Source organism: Cricetulus griseus (genome assembly GCF_003668045.3).
Source record: "Cricetulus griseus strain 17A/GY chromosome 1 unlocalized genomic scaffold, alternate assembly CriGri-PICRH-1.0 chr1_1, whole genome shotgun sequence".
NCBI classification, from domain to species: domain Eukaryota; kingdom Metazoa; phylum Chordata; class Mammalia; order Rodentia; family Cricetidae; genus Cricetulus; species Cricetulus griseus.
The window spans coordinates 222,003,457-222,025,693 of NW_023276807.1; the positions used below are offsets into that span (position 1 = coordinate 222,003,457).

A 22,237-nucleotide genomic window follows, 5' to 3' on the forward strand; every position below is an offset into this window, starting at 1 on the left:
CATTTTTCTTTCTTTGAAGTCAGCACTGGCTATCTTGGAATGCACACTGTGAAGACTAGGCTGGCCTCAAAACTCAGAGATCCACCTTCCTCTACCATGCTGTGCTAGGATTGAGAACCTCCCCACACCTTTTTAAAAGTACTTACCCGTAATGTAGTGACTGTAGTAGGATCTCTATACCTTCCATCTTCCTCTTTCAAGTTATAGCCTTCTGGTCTTTTGTCTCTTTCACTGATTTTCCATAATTTTATTGTTTTATCTGGGGAAAGAATGAAGAAAGTCTTCAAAAATGGCAGAAAAAAAAATAATCCTGATAGAAAAGCTATTCTAAAGCAAAAATTTTAGGTATGGAAATTAATAATTCACATAAAGGAATTCCTCCCTCCCTCCTTCCTGGTGACAAGGTTTCAGGGGGTAGCCTTGACCATCCTAGAATTTGCTTTATACACCAAGTGGATTCAAACTCAAAAAGGTTTTCCTATCTCTGTCTCCCAAGTGCTGGGATTAGGGATTAAAGACATGGGCCATCGTGGCAGGCTTTTTGTTTTGTTTTGTTTTTGTTTGTAGATAGGGTTTCACTCTGTAAACCAGGCATTTCTAGAACTCTTATGTACCTCTCAGATGCTGGGATTAAAAGAGTGCCCCATCCCCCATAAAGCAAAACAAAAAGAATTCATGTGCCTTTTCATTTTCATCAAGGTAAAGTCAGGTGTCTAACTTTCAAAAACAGAACTGTTGCATGTGTATAAACTGCCTATTACTGAGCTCAACTAGCCAAATCCTTGGATCCCATCCTAATACGTCTTATGGAAAACCAGAATCCTTGATAGCATAGAATGATTTCTTTGAATTTGTCTTTTCTCTTCTTTGATCAGTGATTCCCTAATACAGAGGAGTCTGAAAAGCAGTGGTTAAAAACAAATCCTCACTGAACAATGGGTGCTATAATCCCAGTACTTGGGAGACAGGGGCAGGCATATCATATATGAGTTCAAGGCCAGTCTGCTCTACAAAGTGAGTTCCAGGACAGCCAGAGGTGCCACACAGGAAAACCCTATGTGTGGGGGTGTGCAGCATGCAAATACTCAACCCCTTCAAGACAAAAATTCCTCTAATTCAAGGATGGATGGATGGATGGATGGATGGATGGATGGATGGATGGATGGATATATGTGTGTGTGTGTGTGTGTGTGTGTGTGTGTGTGTGTGTGTGTGTGTGTGTGTGTGTATTTATATACATATATATTTACCTAGGAATTGGGTCTAGACTCAGAAAATTTCAAATTTAGGTGTATTCTCATATACACAGACTTTACCCAGTCTCTCCAATGTCAAATCTAAGAACAAAACATTCTTGTCAAAACCATGTGTAATGCTAGTGAAACTAAGGTGTCCATGAGATTTGAGTTAAGTTTCCTACTAAATGCCCCTTTTCTGGTTCCAGGATCCAAACACCACAGCATTTAGTCATCAAGCTTCCTCAGTCTTTTTGTTTTTGTATTGTTTTGTCAAGGGTTTCTCTGTGTAGCTTTGGAGCCTATCCTGGAAATCGATTGGTAACCAGGCTGGTCTCGAACTCACAGAGATCCACCTGCCTCTGTCTCCCAAGTGCTGGGATTAAAGGTGTGCACCACCAATGCCCGGCCACCTCTTCAGTCTTTAAAGCTGCCTCTCAGACTTTGATCATTTGTCATTTACCTAGAGAACTGTTGAGTAGTGGTCCCTTAATGTCTGTCCCTCTTTGGATGTTTGGAAAACACAATGAAGTGACCTCTAAGCTCACTGCACAAGGGTACAACTCTGTCAGCATAACTTATGGTTGGTAGCCGATGTTGCCACTGCACAGCTGCACACCTGCTCACTTTGCCTTTGCAAATAAAATCTACCCATGTATTGCTTGTAATTATTTACATGGATTCATGTATAAGATACTTAGGTACAGCTGGGCGGTGGTGGCACACACCTTTAATCCCAGCACTCGGGAGGCAGAGACAGGCAGATCTCTGTGAGTTTGAGACCAGCCTGGTCTACAAGAGCTAGGTTCCAGGACAGCCTCCAAAGCTAGAGAAACCCTGTCTCAAAAAACCAAAAGATATTTAGATATAATTCTAAAATGGTATTTTTATTCAAAAGCAAAACAGCTCTAATTAATGTTCTTACATAAGCAAAACTGAATACCCTAGTTTTAAAATAACTCAGAAGCCATTTTATAAGTAGTACAAGGCAACTGCTACAGGGAAACATCAGTGGCAGTGTGGCCATTTCTACTGCCTGTTTATAGCACTTGATACAAGATGAAATGTAAACGTAAAAACTGATAGCTTCTAAAAATATAAAATGGAAAAAAGAAAGCATCTTCAAATAGCACTGGCATAACTGGAGTTGACATGTAGAAGAATACAAATAGATTCATATGTATTGCCATGCATAAAACTCAAGTCCAAATGGATCAAAGACCTCAATATAAATCCATCCACACTAAATTGCATAGGAGAAAGTGAGAAGTATCCTTGAACGCATAGGCACAGGAGACCACCTCCTAAATATATAACACCAATAGCTCAGACACTGAGAACAACAGTGAATAAATGGAACCTCCTGAAACTGAGAAGCTTCTGTAAAGCAAAGAACATGGTCAACAAGACAAAACGGTTTCCTACAGAATGGGAAAAAAACTTCACTAACCCCACATCTGACAAAATATACAAAGAACTCAAGAAACTAGACACCAAACTACCAAATAATCCAATTAAAAATTGGGGTATGGTTAAAGAAATACTCAACATCCTTAGTCATCAGGGAAATGCAAATCGAAACAACCCTGAGATAACATCTTACATTGATCAGAATGGCTAAGATCAAAAATACCAACGACAGCTTATGCTGGAGAGGGTATGGAGTAAAGGGAACACTCCTCCATGGCTAGTGGGAGTGAAAACTTGTATATCTGCTGTGGAAATCAGTATGGCGATTTCTCAAAAAACTAGGAATTAATCTACCTCAAGATCCTGAGATACTGCTGTTGGGCATATACTCAAAGGTGGTACATTCACACCACAAGGACACTTCCTCAACCATGTTCATAGCAGCATTATTTGTAACAGCCAGAGCTTGGAAGCAACCTAGGTGCCCCTCAACCAAAGAATGAATAAAGAAAATGTGGTACATTTATACAATGGAGTACTACAAATGGACAGAACTAGAAAACAGATCTCCACAGATCTATATATAAGTAGCCATTGGGCAAACCTCCCAGAATACAATCGAAGTGAGAGAGGAGCGATAATATGAACAAAGGAGTCAAGACCATGATGGGGAAACCCACAGAATCAGCTGACCAGAGCTAATAAGAGATCACTGACATTACACTAACAACTGGGGAGCAGCCATAGGACTGAACTAGAACTCCTGAATACAGTTGACAATGGTGTGGCTTGGGCAGTATATGGAGTCACTGGTGGTGGGACGAATATAATATATTGTATAAACTGACTTTGTGGAGCCCATTCTCTATGGAGACATACCTTGCTCAGCCTAGACATTGGGGAGTGTGTGTGTCTGTGGGGAGCACCTTGGTCCTGCCTCAATGAGGTGATGGGACAGACTTAGTTGACCCCATAGGGGAGGATTTACCCTCTCTGGGGAGCAGGTGAGAGGTGGGATGGAAGGAAGGAGGGGAGAGCAGGAGGAGAGGAAGAACTGGGATTGGAATGTAAAAAATTTTAAAAAAGAAACAAAAAAAACCCCTGCTAGCTTCAGTAACTTACCATCTACTCCTAAGCTCTAGTGTAGACGTTTGTAATTCTCTTATAGCCGAGCTATGTGTTTCCTATGCACTATTTAGTTTATAAACAAATGATGAAGAAATAGATGCTCAGATACAAGCCATATACATACTTTCTTTTCCTCAGAAGATATAAAGATCTGCTTAGAAACCCCCTTCCCAAGATGAGGATGACAGACGCCCCACCCCTTCAGCTGTCTTTAGCCTATTGAAATTCATCAACCCTATAAAATTTGGTCCAGACAGGAAACCACAACATACTTAACAGACTTTCAGATGGGATGAATTAGTTAATGCTTTTTACTTTACAAGGAAAAACAAAAAAAATAGCAAAAAGCCCTCTAAAGCAAACAAACCACCCTGAAAAAAATTAGATATTCTTTTCAGGCTTTTTTTTAAGCTGTAAAGCTTGTGATTTACAATTTTAAAAATAAAGTTTTGTTTCAGTGATAAAATACACAGCAATGAAATACTAGGATGGCTAGTTTTGGGGAGCAGGCAGACAGGAAATAAATTACCACATGAAAATCACTTTTACCAAGCATTTCTGCCCCACAGCAGGTGTGAGAATGACCAACTCCACAGAACCACACCATCAAGTGTGATGTTATACCTCACTGGAAAGAACCATTCATCTTTTAAGCTCTCTTCTTCCTAAAATGTCTATTTCCCTAAACTGCCAACAAATAATTTAAGTACTCCACCAATCCAAAGGTCTCTTCAATTCTCCTGCTACAAGCAAAGTGTCAGAGTAAAGAAAACCATGTGGCAAAGTTTCTTTTGTGGAAATGTAGCTCTCTGTGGTTTAAAATTTCTTGCTAAAAGCTGTGAGAACACGTTCTCGTGTGGCTCATATTCAACATGGTGATCAGGTATCCTTGGTGTAGGAGAATTAGCAGGACTCAGGGAGAGGCAAAGTTTGTTTTTAAATTTGAACTTAATTTTATGTGTACCTGGTGTCCACAGAATCCAGAAGAGGTTATTAGATGCCTATTAGGGATGTTATTAGGGACTGGAGTTAGAGTTGGTGTGAGCCACCATCAAACCTGGGTGCTCTTAACCACTGAGTCATCTTCTGATCCAAGGATTTTGTTTGTTTTTAAAGAACACTCAAAAGAATATAGACAAGATGCAGTTATTCCAAGTAATGTCTAACTTTTTATTGATATAACGACCCATTTTAGGGGAGGGCTATGATGCTGTATCTCACAGTAAACAAGAACTATACTATGGATGCTGACATCTTCAAAATGTTTTCTCTCCCTCAAAGTGTTGCTGTAATTCAAGACCTACTCTTCCTATACCTCCAATATCCATTCATACTCAGACAAAACAGCTTATAAAACTCTGACCTTTATAATACTGTTATATTGGACCCTGTTTTTAAATATATACATATAACTCTGTAAGGTATCCATTTGGTTCTGTCTTATTTAGAAATCAGGAATAACAACAACAACAACAACAACAACAACAAATTAACCAGGCGGTGGTGGTGCATGCCTTTAATCCCAGCACTCAGGAGGTAGAGGCAGGTGGATCTCTGTGAGTTCGACACCAGCCAGATCTACAAGAGCTAGTTCCAGGACAGCATCCAAAGCCACAGAGAAACCCTGTCTCGAAAAACAAAACAAAACAAAAAATTGCAATCTGTTCTATCAGGCCTATAGTGGTCTGAATAATCATGGCCACCATAGACTCAGATATTTGAATGCTTAGTCACCAGGGAGTGGCAGTGTTTGAAAGGATTAGGAGGTGCAGGGTGTGTGTGTGTGGGGGGGGAGGTGTTAAGAGTTTCAAAATCCCATGCTCAGTCAGTTTCTCTTAGACCTACCTACCAGACCAGCTTGCAGATCAGGATGTAGCTCTCAAATACTTCTCCAGCACTATACATTTACAGACCCTGGGCCTAGTCATGGCAACTCCCAGTTGCCTCATCCTCAACAGCCCCCAAGCGCTCAGTGCCTAAGGCTCATTATAGTTGGGCATAGTGACTTACACCTATTAACTCCCATCTCAAAGCCAAATAAAGGTAATGCTTATTTTGGTGACACTTTTGCTACAAGAGCAAGACAGGGCAGCCTATGGAACTGCATTTGGGCATATATAAGTGAATGATACCTAATGGTCTGCATAGGGGAGAGGAGGGGAAGGGAGACTCATACACTCATTGGGCTTCATTACACTACTGTCTCTACTTGAATTCTTGAAGGCCTGTACTTGAACTCTCCCTTTAGAAAAAGAATACAAACTGCCATGAGGTATACCTTGTGGCCCAAGCTTGCAATCCAGCCTAGGGAAGCTAAGGCTACCCCAGGCTAAAATGCAAGATTGTCTCATTACTTCCCTTACCTCATACATACAAAGTATCATTTATATGAAAAGGGAGGTAAACAGAGAGGGAAAAAAAAATTAATTGGGGGGGGGCAGGAGATAGGTTCCTGAAGAGGCAAATACATGGAATCAGGAATGGCAATAGTTTGTGGATTGCATTCCCTCAAATTCAATACAGTAGAATACAGGGCATAGAGTAGATGAGGGGGTTATAAATATCTTCCACTGTGTTACCCAAAGAAGTCATGAGTCTACACTCTGCAAATAGAAAGGTATAAGTGTTAAAGTTTGCTTCTATTAATAGTTAGATGAGAAAACATGAGATTTCTGCTAACATGTCAGCCTCAAAAGTTCTACTCTAAATTTTTATAGAGCATGCCACCCAGATCTCCAAGTACCACCCTCATCTCTTTAATCTCAAGGTCCCAGTGATAAGCCAAGTCACATTTGGACAATAGGGAGGGGGTATCAGCACTCAACTCTAACTTGTCATACAGGATTTCGAATTTTGGCCTCCACCTCACACAGCTCTAATCGTCATTAACAACTTTCCTTGTACAAGTACAGTTCATATGAGAAGAAAGTGATATGCAAGTGGAAGTCAAAGAAGAATGCTCTCCTGGAGATCATCCAGCACAGAAACCCTTCTCTGCCCAGCTTAGAAAAGAGGAAGGGAAATGAGTATTTTCTAAACACTGGATCTGCATGCCAAGGTACCACATCTGCTAATAAGGAATATTCAACTCAGTATTCTGGATCAGCTCAAGGCCACACGGCTGAAAGGAGGCAGAGAAAAAAAAACAGCCTACATAAAAATTGGTACCCTAGAATTTGAAACTTGCAAGTAAATAGTAAAAGAGAAAGTAGGAGACTTTACATTCTGTATAGGGAAGGGGTTCTGCTACAGGTTCTTCACAAAGCTCTCAAGAAGTCCTCTTGGAAGGGGTTATATCCCCTGCAGGACATGTGCCCGTGTGGGTGCCTGAAAACAGAAGATACACACTTACCATTGGTAGACAATAAAAACTGGGCAGCATTTTTCTGGGGTAACCACCTAATTTTGTTGATCTTCTCTTCTATTTCTAAGCTTTTCAAGTAGTCAAATTCTGGCTCATGGCTCTGGAAGGTGCTGTAAACATTGTATTCTCCTCTGCTATGAGACTGGATTTTGTTCTACAACAGAAAAAAAAAAATTTGGACTATGTTGAGAAATATATCTAATCATAATCAACTCCAACAGACTGAAATCATTGATAAGCCTACCAGGCAGCTCTATCTTATATGCTATTACACCATTTTCTGTATTTAAAGTCCTTCAAGGAGTACGAAAGCTTTACAAAGACTAAGAAGAAAACGCTTTACAATTAAGTTCATTCAATAGGCAAACAGTGGACCAAATACAGACTGATTTGATTAACTTGCACATTAAATAGCATGGTTATACTGCTAAGAAATCGGAACACCCACAATAAGATACCATCTAAAATGCAAAAATTAGGGAGACACTGCTCAGAAACAGATGGCTGGAACACATTTTGCCTGCTGTTATCTAATGTGATGACTGGTCCTGTCTTTTCTTAAGCCCTCTTTCTGTATTTCACTGCTGAAAACCCTTAAGAAAGGCATTCTCCTAAATCCAACACCAACATGTGTGACCCCTACTGCCCATCCCAAAAACACTGTTAAGGAGAACTCTGCTACCCATCAAGTATGTATCAGAACCCTGGCAATGCATGCCTGAACCTTGGCTACACAGCTTACTCTCCTGAGTTCTGATCACAAGAACCTTATATCCTGATGCTTACTTCACTTACTATCCTGATGCTTACTTCACTTACTATCCTGATGCTTAGTTCACTTAGTGTCAGTCTGCTGATATATACTGGTTCAATTGAAGGGATTAATATGAACATTACTTGGGAAATGCTTCAGTTAACACCAGCAGCCCAGCAAAAGTGACAATTATAATCAGACAATTAGAAACACTTTCATGGAAAGTATTTTTTACAAATCTTATTTTAAAAAAACTATTGGAAACTGTTGGGAAAACAGTTTAAACAAAAATATAATTTTACAGATAGATAATTGTTTCAATGAAAACCAAGTTAATCAACTGAAATGCTGCAGCTGTAAACTGTTCCCTATCCATATCAAAAGAAAACTGTTACTATCTTGGATGTACATGCCTTTTTGTTCCTTTTCTTCTAACAGGTAACCAGTACTGTTTAGTCAGTTATTCTTGCACACATCAATTATTGGTGAATGACTTGGTCAATGTTAAGAATGCAGAGAGTACCAAGAACATACCCATCTCAGGGGGTATGTTGATGTGAGTGTCAATTTTAGTGTTTGTTCCACCGCCACACTCATGCCAAATTCCATGTACTCTGTATACTCACAGACACCACATTAGACGTAATGCTGTCAAACTTCCACCTAAATTTATCCAACCAGCCTTACATGAAATACAAAACTATAGTTACTATAGTGAATACTGGTTTAGCTTTTTTTTTATATCATATTTAAACAAGGAACAATGGTATATAGTGCGATGACTACCAAAGACTTAAAGGGAATAGTTAACAGAATCCTGTGTGTCAGAAGTATACACTTCAAGTACACAATGTGCAGAATAAGGAGAAACTATATACTGGTATTTAATAAAAATGCAAAAACTATGAAATCAAAATTCTCAGAAACAGAACCAAAACAACATCCTACAGACTTCCCAAGAAATCACACAAAGTCCACACATGATCTATTACAAGCTACCCGCCCCCCCAAAAAAAATATCAAAGAGGAAAAAATTTACCACAGAGAAAATTTTATCTAAAAGCTAAAAGAAACCACATGCAACTACACTACAGAAGAACAGCGAAGAAAACCTCTTTCCCAGGACAAGGTAACAGGTGAGATGGCCTACTAACAGAAAAATATCTCAGACTACAGAACTGAACTTGCAACCAGTCCTGACCTTTCCGCCAACACAAAAACCTGTGCTTAGATTAATTGACCATGGCAGCAGTGTTCTCTAATGGACACGGGATAGTGACCAATACAAAAAAATAATAAAGTCTCATGTCTTCATCACAGACCAAAGCCAGAAGAAAGCTTTCTGGGTTTCACTAAAACAGCAGCAACAACAATCAAAAACAAAACAAAACAAAAACAAAACCCAGCTCTCCTATACCACAAAGAATTGTGATTTTATGCTTGGGTTTTCTTCCATGTTTTTTTTTTTTTTTTTTCATGTCCCCTTTTTCTTAGTTTGCCTTTGATCACAAGAACCTATTTTTTTCATCATGTGTTCTATTTGTATGAAATTTCCCATAACAAATTTACAAATGTTTTTCAACATCTGTATTAGTATCTGGAATATAGCAGACCTTCAGTCAAGATTATTGCCTGAGCAGTAGCAGCCAGAAGACTAAATAAAGGTGATGCTTGGGGCCGAAAAGAGGAGTCAGCAAAGTACACAACTTAAAAACAGCACAAAACCAAAACTACAAGAATGACAACACAAGAGAACCCTAAACACAGAAGACCCTGTCCTAACAAGACCCAGAGTGCAGTAAGGAAGGCAAAGCTACACAGGGACAAAAGAGATGCAAACAAGGCACACATGCCAAGAGTCAGGCTGGGATTCTGACCATGGTGGTCTTGCTGTGCAACATGAGGTGCACTGGCAACCCAGTCCCTATCTCAAGCCATGAAACACTTTACAGAGACAAAACACTTTACAGAGACAGTTCTAAGACAACTGTTTTCTATCTGCCACATGTTGAGCACTGGCCACACACTGAACACCAAAAATGTGGCTGCTATAATCAAAGGGAAATTCACTCACTCACTCCTTCATTCACTATAGTTTTGCTATGTAAATCAGATTACCTCAAACCTGTGGATTGTCCCTATCAGCCTCCCCTGTGCTGGATTGTTGTGGTGCACCACAACTCTTAGATGGGATTAATGTCTTGCCAGTCCATCCATCCATCCATCCATCCATCCATCCATCCATCCATCCATCCATCCATCCATCCCCAGCTCTTAAAATGGGTTTATTGGTTATTTGCATGAACAACTATGCCACTAAAATGTCTAACTCCCATTTTTACATCTTACACACATACTTCAGTGGTCCCTGGTTACTCATCCTGCAAGGGCTATTAAAGTAAAAGAGGCCACTATTACTATCATCACACAGCCGTGGCTCAACTCCCAGTTAGTCCTATTTGGGAATAGTACAGCTCTTAAACCAGGCACCCTGAACTCCTAGACTGAACACTCAATTCTATCACATTCAAGTCCCATTTGCAGAACTCCAAAACATAACTTCATTGTAATAGCATCTAGGGAAAATAAGTCAGATGAAATCCCAGACAAAGAGTTCAAAACAGTGTTTGAAGACACAAACAGTTGAATGAAAACAGGAAGGCAATGAATGATTATTTGGCAAGAATTCAAAAAGAAACACTGAAGAAAAACTAATCTCAAATAAAATAAAAGCTCCACGGAGTCTCAGCAATAGGATGGATCAAGGAAGACAGAGTGTCTGAGCTTGAAGACAAGGTGGAAGAATCAGAACACTCCAACTATGAAAAGGATAAAATAATAAGGTACCAGTGAGAATTCGAAGACACACAAAACACTCTAAAAAGAGCAGATTTAAGCCATACTTAGAGAAGAAACTTGTTCTAAAGACACAGGAAATACTTTCAGTTAGAAAATATCTCAGAAAGAGATGATACCGGAGAAATTCAGGACTCAAGACAGACAACTAGAAAAGAACATCATCCCTCATCAAACCATAATTCAAACACCAAATACACAGAACAAAGAAAGTAATTTCAAAGCAGCAAAAACAAAACAGCAAGTCATTTATGGAGGTAGGCCTATGAGAGTTAACAGCACAACAGCAACTGGAACTTGCAAAGCCATAAGGTCTCAGTTCTCAATTTAACAAATGCCAACCCAGACTACTACACCCAGCAAATCATCTGTTATAACAGAAGAAAAACAAAAATTTTCCACAATTAAAGTAAACTAAACCCAGGCTGGAGAGATGGCTCAGAAGTTAATAACATTTCTAGAGGTCCTGAATTCAATTCTCAGCAACCACATGGTGCTCTCTTCTGGTGTACAGGCAAGCATGCATGCAGAACACTGAATGCATAATCAATAGAGAGAGAGAGAGTGAGAGAGAGAGAGAGAGAGAGAGAGAGAGAGGGCTAATGCAATGTGTGACCACGAGGGCAACATTACAGAAGATATCTAAAGGGAGAGAAAGCAAACCCATCTACAAGCTCACAGGAAGAATAAGTTAACATTAGAGTAATAGTTAATGATCTCAATTCTCCAATTGAGATCACAAATTACACAGATTACAACCACAGATTACAACTGGATCACAAAACAGTTGTGAACTCCAAGAAATGTAACTCACCACAGAAACACACTTTGAGGTGAAAGAATGGGAAAGGGTATTCCAATCACTTAGACAATAAGAAGCAAGCAGGTGCCACTAACAGCTGATAAAAATAGGCTTCAAACTACAGCAATTGAGAAAAGATTAAAGGCCACTTCACACTTACTGGGCAGTGTAATTCTAAAATCGTATGTCCCAAACACAACTGCACACCCAACTTCATAAAACTACTAGATGTAAAGTCACAGATCAACCCCAGCACAACAGTACTGTGGTGACTTCAATAACCCACTTTCCCCCAACTGATAGGTCACCCTGCTAAGAAAACAGAGAAACATTAATTGACATCATAGGTCAAACAAATGAACTTAATAGATACCTATAGAACATTCATTCCATCCAAACACCTAGAATACACTTTCTTAGGAGCCCATGAACTTCTCAGGAGAACTGATCACATATCTGTTTCAGACAGGAAGCAAGCCTTAACACACAGGAAAACAAAAACAATTCATTGCATTCTATTTGATTACAATGGAGTAAGATACAAAGTTAACAGCAAGAGAAACTCTTGAGCATACAACAACCTCGTGAAGATTAAGCAACATACTAAAATCAAGAAGGAAAGGAAAATATTTCTAGGGTCAAATAAAAATGAAAACATTAGCACAACCAAACTTGTGTGACATAATGAAGGCAGTCTTAGAAGAGAAGTTTAAGAACTCAGGCACCTGCATTAACAAGTTAGAGAAATTGTTCAATAAGGCACTGGAAAAAGAACAAGTCAGCAGGTGGAAAGAGATGGTGATGATCAGAGGATAAATTAGCAAAAGGGAAACAAAACAATCAACCAAAGAGCTAGTTCTTTGACAAGAAAAACAAGATGTCAAACTAGCCCAAAGTGAGAGAGAAGACCCAAATTAATAAAATTAGAAATGAAAAGGAATCCATTACAGTGGATTACAATGAAATTCAGAAATTTCATTTGAAATGAAATACCAAATCAAGATGAGATAAACGATTTAAAAACACCTACAAGGAGCAGTGAGGGTGAAGCAGTGACTAAGAACTAGGAAAGAATTCCTTCAAGTTCTCCTTTAACTTCCACAAGCACATGGCATGTATACACACACACACACACACACACACACACACACACACCTTGAAACATATATAAACAAACTGTAATTTTTGTCAGGAATGTTGGCACATACCTTTCAGTAGGTAGAGATGGCCAGGCTTCATAATGATACCTGTTTTTGTTAAGGTGATTAAAAAAAAAAAAGGCTCCCAACCAAAACTGTATCCCAGACCAACTACCCTGGATGAACTCAGAAACAACTTTTTTTTTGGTTGGGGGGGGGGCTACATCTTGCCACTTGAACCCCAGAAGTAGAGGTGGATGGTTCAACATGTGTAAATCAGTGATGTTCATGAATTGGACAAATAGACTAAAGCACAAGAATCACGTAGCCATCAAAATATATCTCAACATCCCTTCATGCTAAAGTTCTGAAGATAACCGGAACAGAAAGAATATATCAACATAATACAAGCTATATAATACACACTTATAACCAACATTAAATGGGAAAAACCTCAGAGCTTTTACAATAAAACCAGGAATAAGACATTCCTACTCAATACAGTGATGGAATTCTTAGCTAGGGCAGAAGGGAGAACCAGGGCAGGGGCTCAGTGGTTGAAAGCACTGGCTGTTCTAAAGGACCCACATAATTCCCCAGCTCTTTAACTCCAGATCCAGGAGATCCAATATCCTCTTCTGAGCTCCACAGGTTCAGGCAAACCACTGGTAACATAAAATTAAGACAAGAGAGGGGCTAGTGAGGTGACTCAGTGGTTAAGAGCACTGGCTGTTCTTCCAGGTCCTGAGTTCAATTCCCAGCAGCCACATGGTGGCTCAAATCATCTATTAATGGGATCTATCTAATGCCTTCTTCTGTTGTGCAGGTGTACCTGCAGAGCGAGCACTCAAATAAATAAATGGATAAAACTTCAAAGAAAAGTAGAGTTGGGCTGTGGTGGCATAGGCCCTTAATACCAGCCCTCAGAAGGCAGAGGAAGGCGGATCTCTGTAAGTTCAAGGCCAGCCTGGCTGACAAAACGTTCCAGGACATACACAGAGAAACAAACAAAACACAGGGGAATCAAATAAAAGAAATAAAAGGACAGGAAGAAGTCAAAGTATCTCTATTTGCAGATGATATTCTATATCTAAGAGACCCAAAAAACTGCCCCCCCCCCACTCTCAGATCTGATAAATATTGTGTAAAGTTTCAGGATACTAAATTAACATATACAAATCAGTAGCCTTCCTACATATCAATGACAAACATACTGAGAAGGAAATCAGGGAAGCAATCCCCCTCAATTGCTAACACCAGGATACATGAGAAAGCCTTCCAGAACTACTTTGTAAGCTAATTAAAAAATATAATTTCAATCAAGAGTGAGTTTGAAGGACAGTACCATGCATGAACGAACAACTCTGCTCCTAGAAGATGCAGGTTATGAAATGAAAATCTTAGTTCAATGACTGAGTTATCTCCCTACAAGTCATTGGTCAGGGAGGTCCCAGAAGCACCCAAAGCAACACAGGCTATTGTCACTGCTCTCAGTTATCCACACCATTGGCTGCTGGCGAATAAAAGATATCTGGGTTCTAGCGCCGGGCGTTGCTGGCGCACGCCTTTAATCCCAGCACTCGGGAGGCAGAGGCAGGTGGATCTCTGTGAGTTTGAGACCAGCCTGGTCTACAAGAGCTAGTTCCAGGGCAGCCTCCAAAGCCACAGAGAAACCCTGTCTCGAAAAAAACAAAAACAAAAAACAAAGAAAAAACCAAAACCAAAACCAAAAGATATCTGGGTTCTTAACAAGCACTGGGCCTTGCATGCTACAACACCAACCTTAACAAGCAAGATTGTGATAACCAACTGTTATAGAGATAACCAACTACTTTGTAGTTGAATTAAAGATTTGTGCCAGGAGGTAATTTGTATCTGGTGCTATAAACTTGGCCAGGCCCGCATGGCCGGGGAGGTCATAGTTTGAAGGTGGGAATGAGAGGTCAGGGGGTGGGGTTCTACTATGCTATTTTGCTAAGTGTTCATGCTGACAAATTGCCTTCTAAATGTTTTTATGCCCATAGATCTGTTACATTCTCAACTTTGGTGGGAGAAGCATCTTTTTGCAGTGGGCAGAAGATAATAATACAGAAACTAGTTGTTGTGGATGATGATGATGATGATGATGAATGATGATGATGATTGTTATTGTTTTTTGAGACAGGGTTTCTCTGTGTAGCTTTGGAGCCTCTCCTGGCACTTGTTCTGTAACCACGCTGGCCTGGAACTCACAGAGATCCGACTGCCTCTGCCTCCCGAGTGCTGGGATTAAAGGCATGAGCCACCACCACCCGGCTGTGGAATATTATTTTCAGATGTGATACATTTGTTTATGCCATGGAATATTTGTTTAATGATGCAAAGCTGTGTTACTTTGCCTGTCTAACACACCTGATTTGTCTATAAGGAGCTGAATGGCCAATAACTTGGCAGAAAAGGATAGGTGGGGCTGGCAGGCACGGAATAAATAGGAGGGGAAATCTGAAAAAGAGGAAGGAGTTAGAGAAGGAGGATTCAAGGGACCAGTTACCCAGCTACACAGTCAGCCATGGAGTAAGAAGTAAAGAAAGGCACACAGAAATAGAGTAAGATAAAAGCCTAGAGGCAAAAGATAGATGGGACAATTTAAGTTAGGAAAAGCTGGCAAGAAACAAGCCATGCTAAGACCAGGCATTCTTTTTTTTTTTTTTTTTTTTAAAATTTTTTATTTTCATGTATACAGTGCAGGCCAGAAGAGGGCACCAGATCCCATTACAGATGGTTGTGAGCCACCATGTGGTTGCTGGGAATTGAACTCAGGACCTCTGGAAGAACAGTCAGTGCTCTTAACCCCTGAGCCATCTCTCCAGCCCAAGGTCAGGCATTCTTAAGAATAAGAGTCCGTGTGTGATTTATTTGGGAGCTGGGTGGCAGGCTCCCAAAAGAGAAAAGGAGTAAGAAAACAAACAAACAACAAAAAAACAATTACAACTAGTAACTGATCAAAGCAACTGTAAGTGTCAGCCCTAAATATATTAACTCTCCACCCCTACCTTCACCTCAATAAATATCCCCAAAAGGACAGAAAGAATAAGAGCCAGAACTTGGGGATGAATGCCATGAAATCTTTTCAGGACAAGATCAGTTCCAGTAAATTCAAAGCAAAAGTAGTTACCTTCTCACAATTTAAACAAGCCAGTCATCATTCCAGCATAGATGGGAGAGGGAACTTCGGTTCTACCCTAGCTGAAGATCTACTGGCAGTCAGTGAACATTGGGGGAAGGAGGAGTCATTTTTTTCTTTCAGGATGTAGGTTGCCCAGAGTCCAGTGGGATGCCCCACACCCTTGTGTACATATGGACACACTTAATGGCCTATGGGCTTATAAAAGTGGGGTTGGGGGGGAGAGAGACAGAGACAGGAAGGGCTAGAGGGAGCTTGAGGAAAGAGTGACGGAAGAATGAAATTCTCAAGGAATAAACAAAAAATATTGGTTAAAAAGAAACCAGCGCTGGGCATTGGTGGCACATGCCTTTAATCCCAGCACTCGGAGGCAGAGGCAGGTAGATCTCTGTGAGTTCGAGACCAGCCTGGTGTACAAGAGCTAGTTCCAGGATAGCCTCCAAAGCCACAGAAAAACCCTTTCTCAGAAAAAAAAAAAAAACAACAAACAACAAACAAAAACCCAGCAAGGTGCAGTGGTGCACACTTTTAATCAACACTGAACTAATCAACTCAATTAGTGTTGAGTTTAATCAACACTAAAAAGAGGCAGGAGGATCTCTGTGACTTTAAGGCCAGCCTGGTCTACAGCTAGGTCAGACAGAGTGACAGTTAAGACAAGACCCTGTCTCCAAAACAAACAAACAAACAACAACAACAAAAAAAAAAACAGGAACCAGTTACTCCAACTATTCACCACTTCATCTGAACTTCCATGGAAACAACAAAACCCATTGATTCCAATTCAAAAAAGGCATCTGTCCAATCTTCTATTTTAAATTGTAAAAACAAATTAGGAAGATAAGCACCATGGCTGTGATCACACCAGGGAAATTTCTATTTACTTTTGTGCCTCAATTTCCTACTAAAATAAACACTTAAGAGCTGAGCAGTGGTGGCACATGCCTTTAATCCCAGAACTCGGGAAGCAGAGGCAGGTGGATCTCTGTGAGGCCAGCCTGGTCTACAAAGCCACACAGAGAAACCCGGTCTCGAAAAATCAAAATAAGCGATATAGTCTTGTTATAAAACTTGTTTGGGAGTTTAACCTAAAACTTAGGAAGAGATGATCTTATTCTCACCAACACACATGTGAATCCCTCAGATCTTGCACACACACTCATAATCACTCACACAGACCCAAAGTTATCCCTTAAGACACAGCTTAAGCTGGGCAGTGGTGGAGCATGCCTTTAATCCCAGCACTCGGGAGGTAGAGGCAGGCAGATCAGCCACAGAGAAACCCTGTCTTGAAAAACCAGAAAAAAAGGACACAGCGTAAAGTATGCAAAATTAATTAGCAGGAAGTACCTCAATACCAACAAGATAAAAGTTTCAGAGGGAAAATCATCATGTTACTTAACCTATAACTTAAAAATGTATCTTATACTAATAGTAATTCTGAAACAATGCACATAAACAAATGAACTCTTTCCTTATCATGGGGTCATTACTAAAAGTTAGACATTCTGCTTATTTCTTCATAGACAATACTTATTTCAAATAGTACTTTAGACTCTCCAGAGATATTTCAGAAAAAGAAACTATTTTATAATAATATTATTCATTTCTTTCTGGTGGGAGGGTGGCTGCCACATAAAGAAGCCAGAGGAACGTGTGGGTGTCTGTGAGTCCTGAGGATGAAGCTATCAGTCATCTGGCTTGGCTAAACGACCTTTACCCACTAAGCTCTCCCACCAGACTGAAACTACTCTCTCTCCAACATGGATTACTAGGCTACTTTCTAACATACATTACTTAGACAATTTCCCTCAAGTATGTCAGGTTTTCACTAGCAATCACTATTGCTGGAGCTTTTAGAAAGATTTTAGAATACTTTGAAAACTAACAAACTCCATAAAAGCAATCATTTGCCCCATTTTGTCCTAAATCCCATCCCTTCTGCATCTAATTTGACTTTAATAACAATTTAACACTTACAGAAGGTGGAAATGACTTCATTCTCATGCAAAATATCTCCAAGTTAGATTTTAGCTGACAACTTCCACTTTAAAATAGCAGTGACTGGTGACCTCAGTAAGGAACCTGAACCCCAGAATGAAAAGCCTATATGTATTATTACCCTTTGCAGTAATGGGAATTGCTTCAAGTTTCTCTTTAAACTAGCTGTAGTAGCACACACCCCTAATCCCAGGACCTGGAAAGTAGACCCAAGTTCAACCCAAGGCCAAATTCTCTGCCAAATTCATTGTTGGCCTAGGCTGTATGACACACTACTACACCCAACCCCCTTAAGTTTCTCAGGGGTGGGAAATGCCTATTCTAATATCTTAACTAATGAAAATAACATTCACATTTTGGGGCATCTAACACAAAAGGCAAGGGGAAGAAAAAAAAAATCAGAAAAGATATGCCAGAAGTACTGGACACTGGCTGTTCTAACTTGACATTTTTATGGCAAGTCCCATTCCACCTCTAAGCATTTAAAGATAATTATGGTCAGGTTTCTAGCTGTTTGAAACAATGGGCTGGGGATATGGCTCAGTTGGCACACAGCTTACCTAGCATGCATTAACTCCTGGGTTCAATCCCCAGCAAAAAAGGAACTGAGCATGGTGGTATAGGCCCATAAAACCTGAACCCTGGAAGTGGAGGCCAGGTCATTAGAAGTTCAAAGCCATCCCTGGATAAGTTTAAGGCCAGTCTAAGCTACACCCTGCCTCAAAACAACCAGAAACAGAAAACTGATTCAGCCTCCCTTCCCACCAAGATCACTCTTGTCAGGCAAAGGCTCTTGAGTCTTATTTTTCTTATTTTATTCCAACCCAGGAAAAAAAAGATTAAATTTAAAAATAAATATAAGGAGACATTTAGTGTTTGTGCATCTTCTATTCAGACACTATTAATCATTTCTTTTAAAATTAAATTACCTACCTCACGGGGGTGTTGTGAGGATTAATTCATTAGTGTTTCTAAAGCACTTTGAGATCCTCAGGTCAAAGGCGCTATAGAAGTGCAAAGTAGTAGTATTATTACTAGATTCTTTGCTTAGTTAAGGAATTTCACAATCCTTTAAAACCTTACCATGGGTTTTGATTTAGACATTTATTTGTAAAATCCTGTAATTTATCAACATTAAATTCTTTTGAGTATGTTATAGACAGACAGGGACAGATGTTTCAAAGCCAATTGTCTTACAAGTTACACCTTGACCTAAAATGACTGGAGCAAGTTTGGAAATATCCAGTATGAAAAACTATGTCCATATAAAATTGTTATGAGAAATCCTGCCATTCGGATTTACAAGTGTGCATTAAGTTGTAAGAAAAACAAAATATATATCCTTAACCATACACTCGCATTAAAAAATTGGATTTACAAAAAGAGGAAAGGAAACAGCATCCAATTTATTTTAAAAGCTAGCACTTTGTTGATGTGTTAATTACATTCATAAACGTGCAAGTGCAACGCAGCAGACATTTAAGGCCTAATAAGTTTTTGTATAAACTGATAGTAAAATAATTGGGCTGATATTTTTCTAGTCAACCTTACCCTCAATTACACAGAGTAGCTAATCCTTGAGAGAAGGTCAACTTATCACTGAGGGTAAAGGCTTCAAACCTGGTTAAATTTTGGATTAATTAGCTACCTCACACCCTCGTCTCTAACCAAAGGTTTTCAAATAAAAGCAACAAAGGCATACATACACACACAAAAAAAGCTAAGAGAAGCCATGAGCTATCTGCATACAGAGTATTTACTCAGAGTTTTAAAGCTTCACCACCCTGAGGGATATCTACAGCACAAATTCCAGTCTCAAGATCAAACTGAAAAAGAGACACTGAACTTTCGCCACTTACCTCCTGCTCTTGTTGAAAGATGACAACTCTCCCACCTTTATCTCCTGTTGCTAGTAATTCTCCAGAATGATTAAACTCTACTGTAGAAATTATATCTGCTGTATAATTGAAACAAAAACAAAAAGACATCAGTTTTTATTCCCCAACTCGCTGAGGGTGTTCCTAACAATACTCCAGATCTATGCATTGGCCTGGCATCAGAAACAAAGAGTTCCAAGGTCCTCTTGTGAACACTTTCATTGGGAGGAGGAGGGATTCCTAAAATCAACCAACACAAAAACCATTCCACCAATCATGAACACAATAATGCCAGATTTGTAAATACTTCTCTTAATTTGTGAATGCAAAGAAATCAACCACATATTTGTGGGATTTTGTTTTGTTGGTCAGATTTATTATCACCATGTGTATGTGTGACTTGTAGAGGAACAAATATGCCAAGGTATGCATGTGGGGTCAAAGGACAATTTTGTGGAACTGGTTCTCCCCTTCAATCTTCATTACAGGTTCTAGGGTCTGGATTTAGGTCTCCAGGACTGCACTACACTACAAGTGCTTTACCCACCAAGCCATCTTGAAAGCCCAGTTGGAGGGTTTTTTACAAAAAGGGTTGCTTGTAACCTGATAACTTATTTTCCTTCCTGCACTTCCTGAAGTATTTTATAATGTCATTGAACAATGATTATTTTGTGAAATTGTCTAATTTAAATACTGTTTGTTGATTTGGTGTTTCAAAACTGACTGGCTCACACTGTCCTCAAACTTCCTATCCTACTCCCTGAGCTTCTTGAGCTCTGGAGTTACAGATATGTGCCACCACACATGGCTTTATTTATACACTTTTGATAAGCATGATGACATTTTTGCTTATGTTATGTTGGAGGGATTACTATGGATCAAACTCTCAAGAATCAAGTACACTAGGCAAGTGACTATCTCTGTTGCTAGGCTTGTTTATACAAACCCTGAGTCTTCAAAATCAAGGTAGAAAGAGGCCACTGATAGTCATGACAGTAATCCCAATACTGGCGAGACAGAGGCAACAGGATCAGGACTTCAAGACCAGTCTTGACTACATGAGACCCTGTCTCAAAAAGAAACAAACAAAAGCAACAAAAATCTAAGACAGTATGGGGAAGGGAGCATTTTTAACTTAAAAACAATTTGAGATGGAATTCTATCTAATAGCCATAAATCCAAATCGTATTCTCAAATATCAGTAGTATACTCTTGAATACAAAGAAAATAGTTATTAGAATACACATCATTACAATAAAGACAGGATTATGTCATAAAAGCTACCAACATGGAAATACCTTTAAGATTTTTTTTTTTCTTTTTGGTTTTTCGAGAAAGGGTTTCTCTGTGTAACAGCCCTGGCTGTCCTGGAACTCATCTGTAGCCCAGGCTGGCCTCAAACTCACAAGAGATCCGCCTGTTTCTGCCTCCCGAGTGCTGGGATTAAAGGCATGCGCTACCACCGCCCCACCACCTTTAAGATTTTTAATATAAAAAATGAAAACAACAATACCACTGTGAGAATCACTATACTAAATGTAATGTACACCCCAGTACAGAACATTGAGTTATGTTCTCATAAATAAATGGTGAAGATCAAAATATTCTTTTAAAAGGAATCTTTCTAAGGACAATAAAAATGTTTTACAATAGACTACCTTACTAATCTTAGAACATTCAAATATGGTTAGTTAAAAGGGAGCCCCCAAACATTCATCAACTTAACACACAGCACATTTTAGACATAGAGATTTTCAAATTATGCAACAAAAGGAAGTCTTTAAAAGGCATCATCAGTTTGTACATCAACGCAAACTGAGTTTAGAATAGATCCTATAAACACAGAAACTCCTTTTTAAACTCATCATCCATGTTTACCCTTTGCAAATGAAATCATCACTTCTTTTGGGGGTGGAATGCAGTTGGCAGGACTGACAGCAGCAGCATTAGTGGCCTATTTTGACCTTGACGGTTCTTTCTTTGTCATCTATTTCTCTGAAGGTCTTGTGTGGCACAATAAACAGATAAGATGATCAAAGAGCCAAGAATTCAAAACTTAAGACTCTTTAAAACTCAAAGGAAGAGGCAGAGGCAGGCGGATCTCTGAGAGTTTGAGGCCAGCCTGGTCTACAAAGCGAGTGCCAGGATAGGCCCCAAAGCTACACAGAGAAACTCTGTCTCGAAAAACCAAGAAACAGTGACAATTGCTACACATTAATGAACCAAATTCCCGCCTTATTTTTTTTTAATTATTTCAGCTATGAGTTGTGAGGCAATGCAGTCACTCACTGGTTTTATAATTTTAAATGTGGATGGCTTTGTAAATAAGTAACTTGAAAGAAATCAACCAGTACAGATGAAATGGAAGAAAGCTGAACATACTTTAAATACCCAATAAATAAGAGATATAAAAGTCACAGGTTGGAAACTATGGCCCTCCAATGTCTTATAAGCATATATAATGACTGAAGCCCAGTACTAAATACTAAAACCTACAGCTATTTACCA

General features: G+C 39.4%; 1 protein-coding gene across 1 annotated transcript in view; it reads right to left on the reverse strand.

Annotated features, from left to right (window-relative positions):
- The window catches only part of Ppp2r2a (protein phosphatase 2 regulatory subunit Balpha), a 60,020-nt gene that overhangs the window by 9,555 nt on the left and 28,228 nt on the right, over nt 1-22,237 (reverse strand). The window contains exons 3-5 of the mRNA XM_027390271.2: nt 19,712-19,809; nt 7,126-7,291; nt 147-259 (exon numbers count right to left, since the gene is read on the reverse strand). Of these exons, the coding sequence (XP_027246072.1) occupies nt 147-259; nt 7,126-7,291; nt 19,712-19,809 (377 nt within the window). The remainder of the gene's footprint in view (nt 1-146; nt 260-7,125; nt 7,292-19,711; nt 19,810-22,237) is intronic.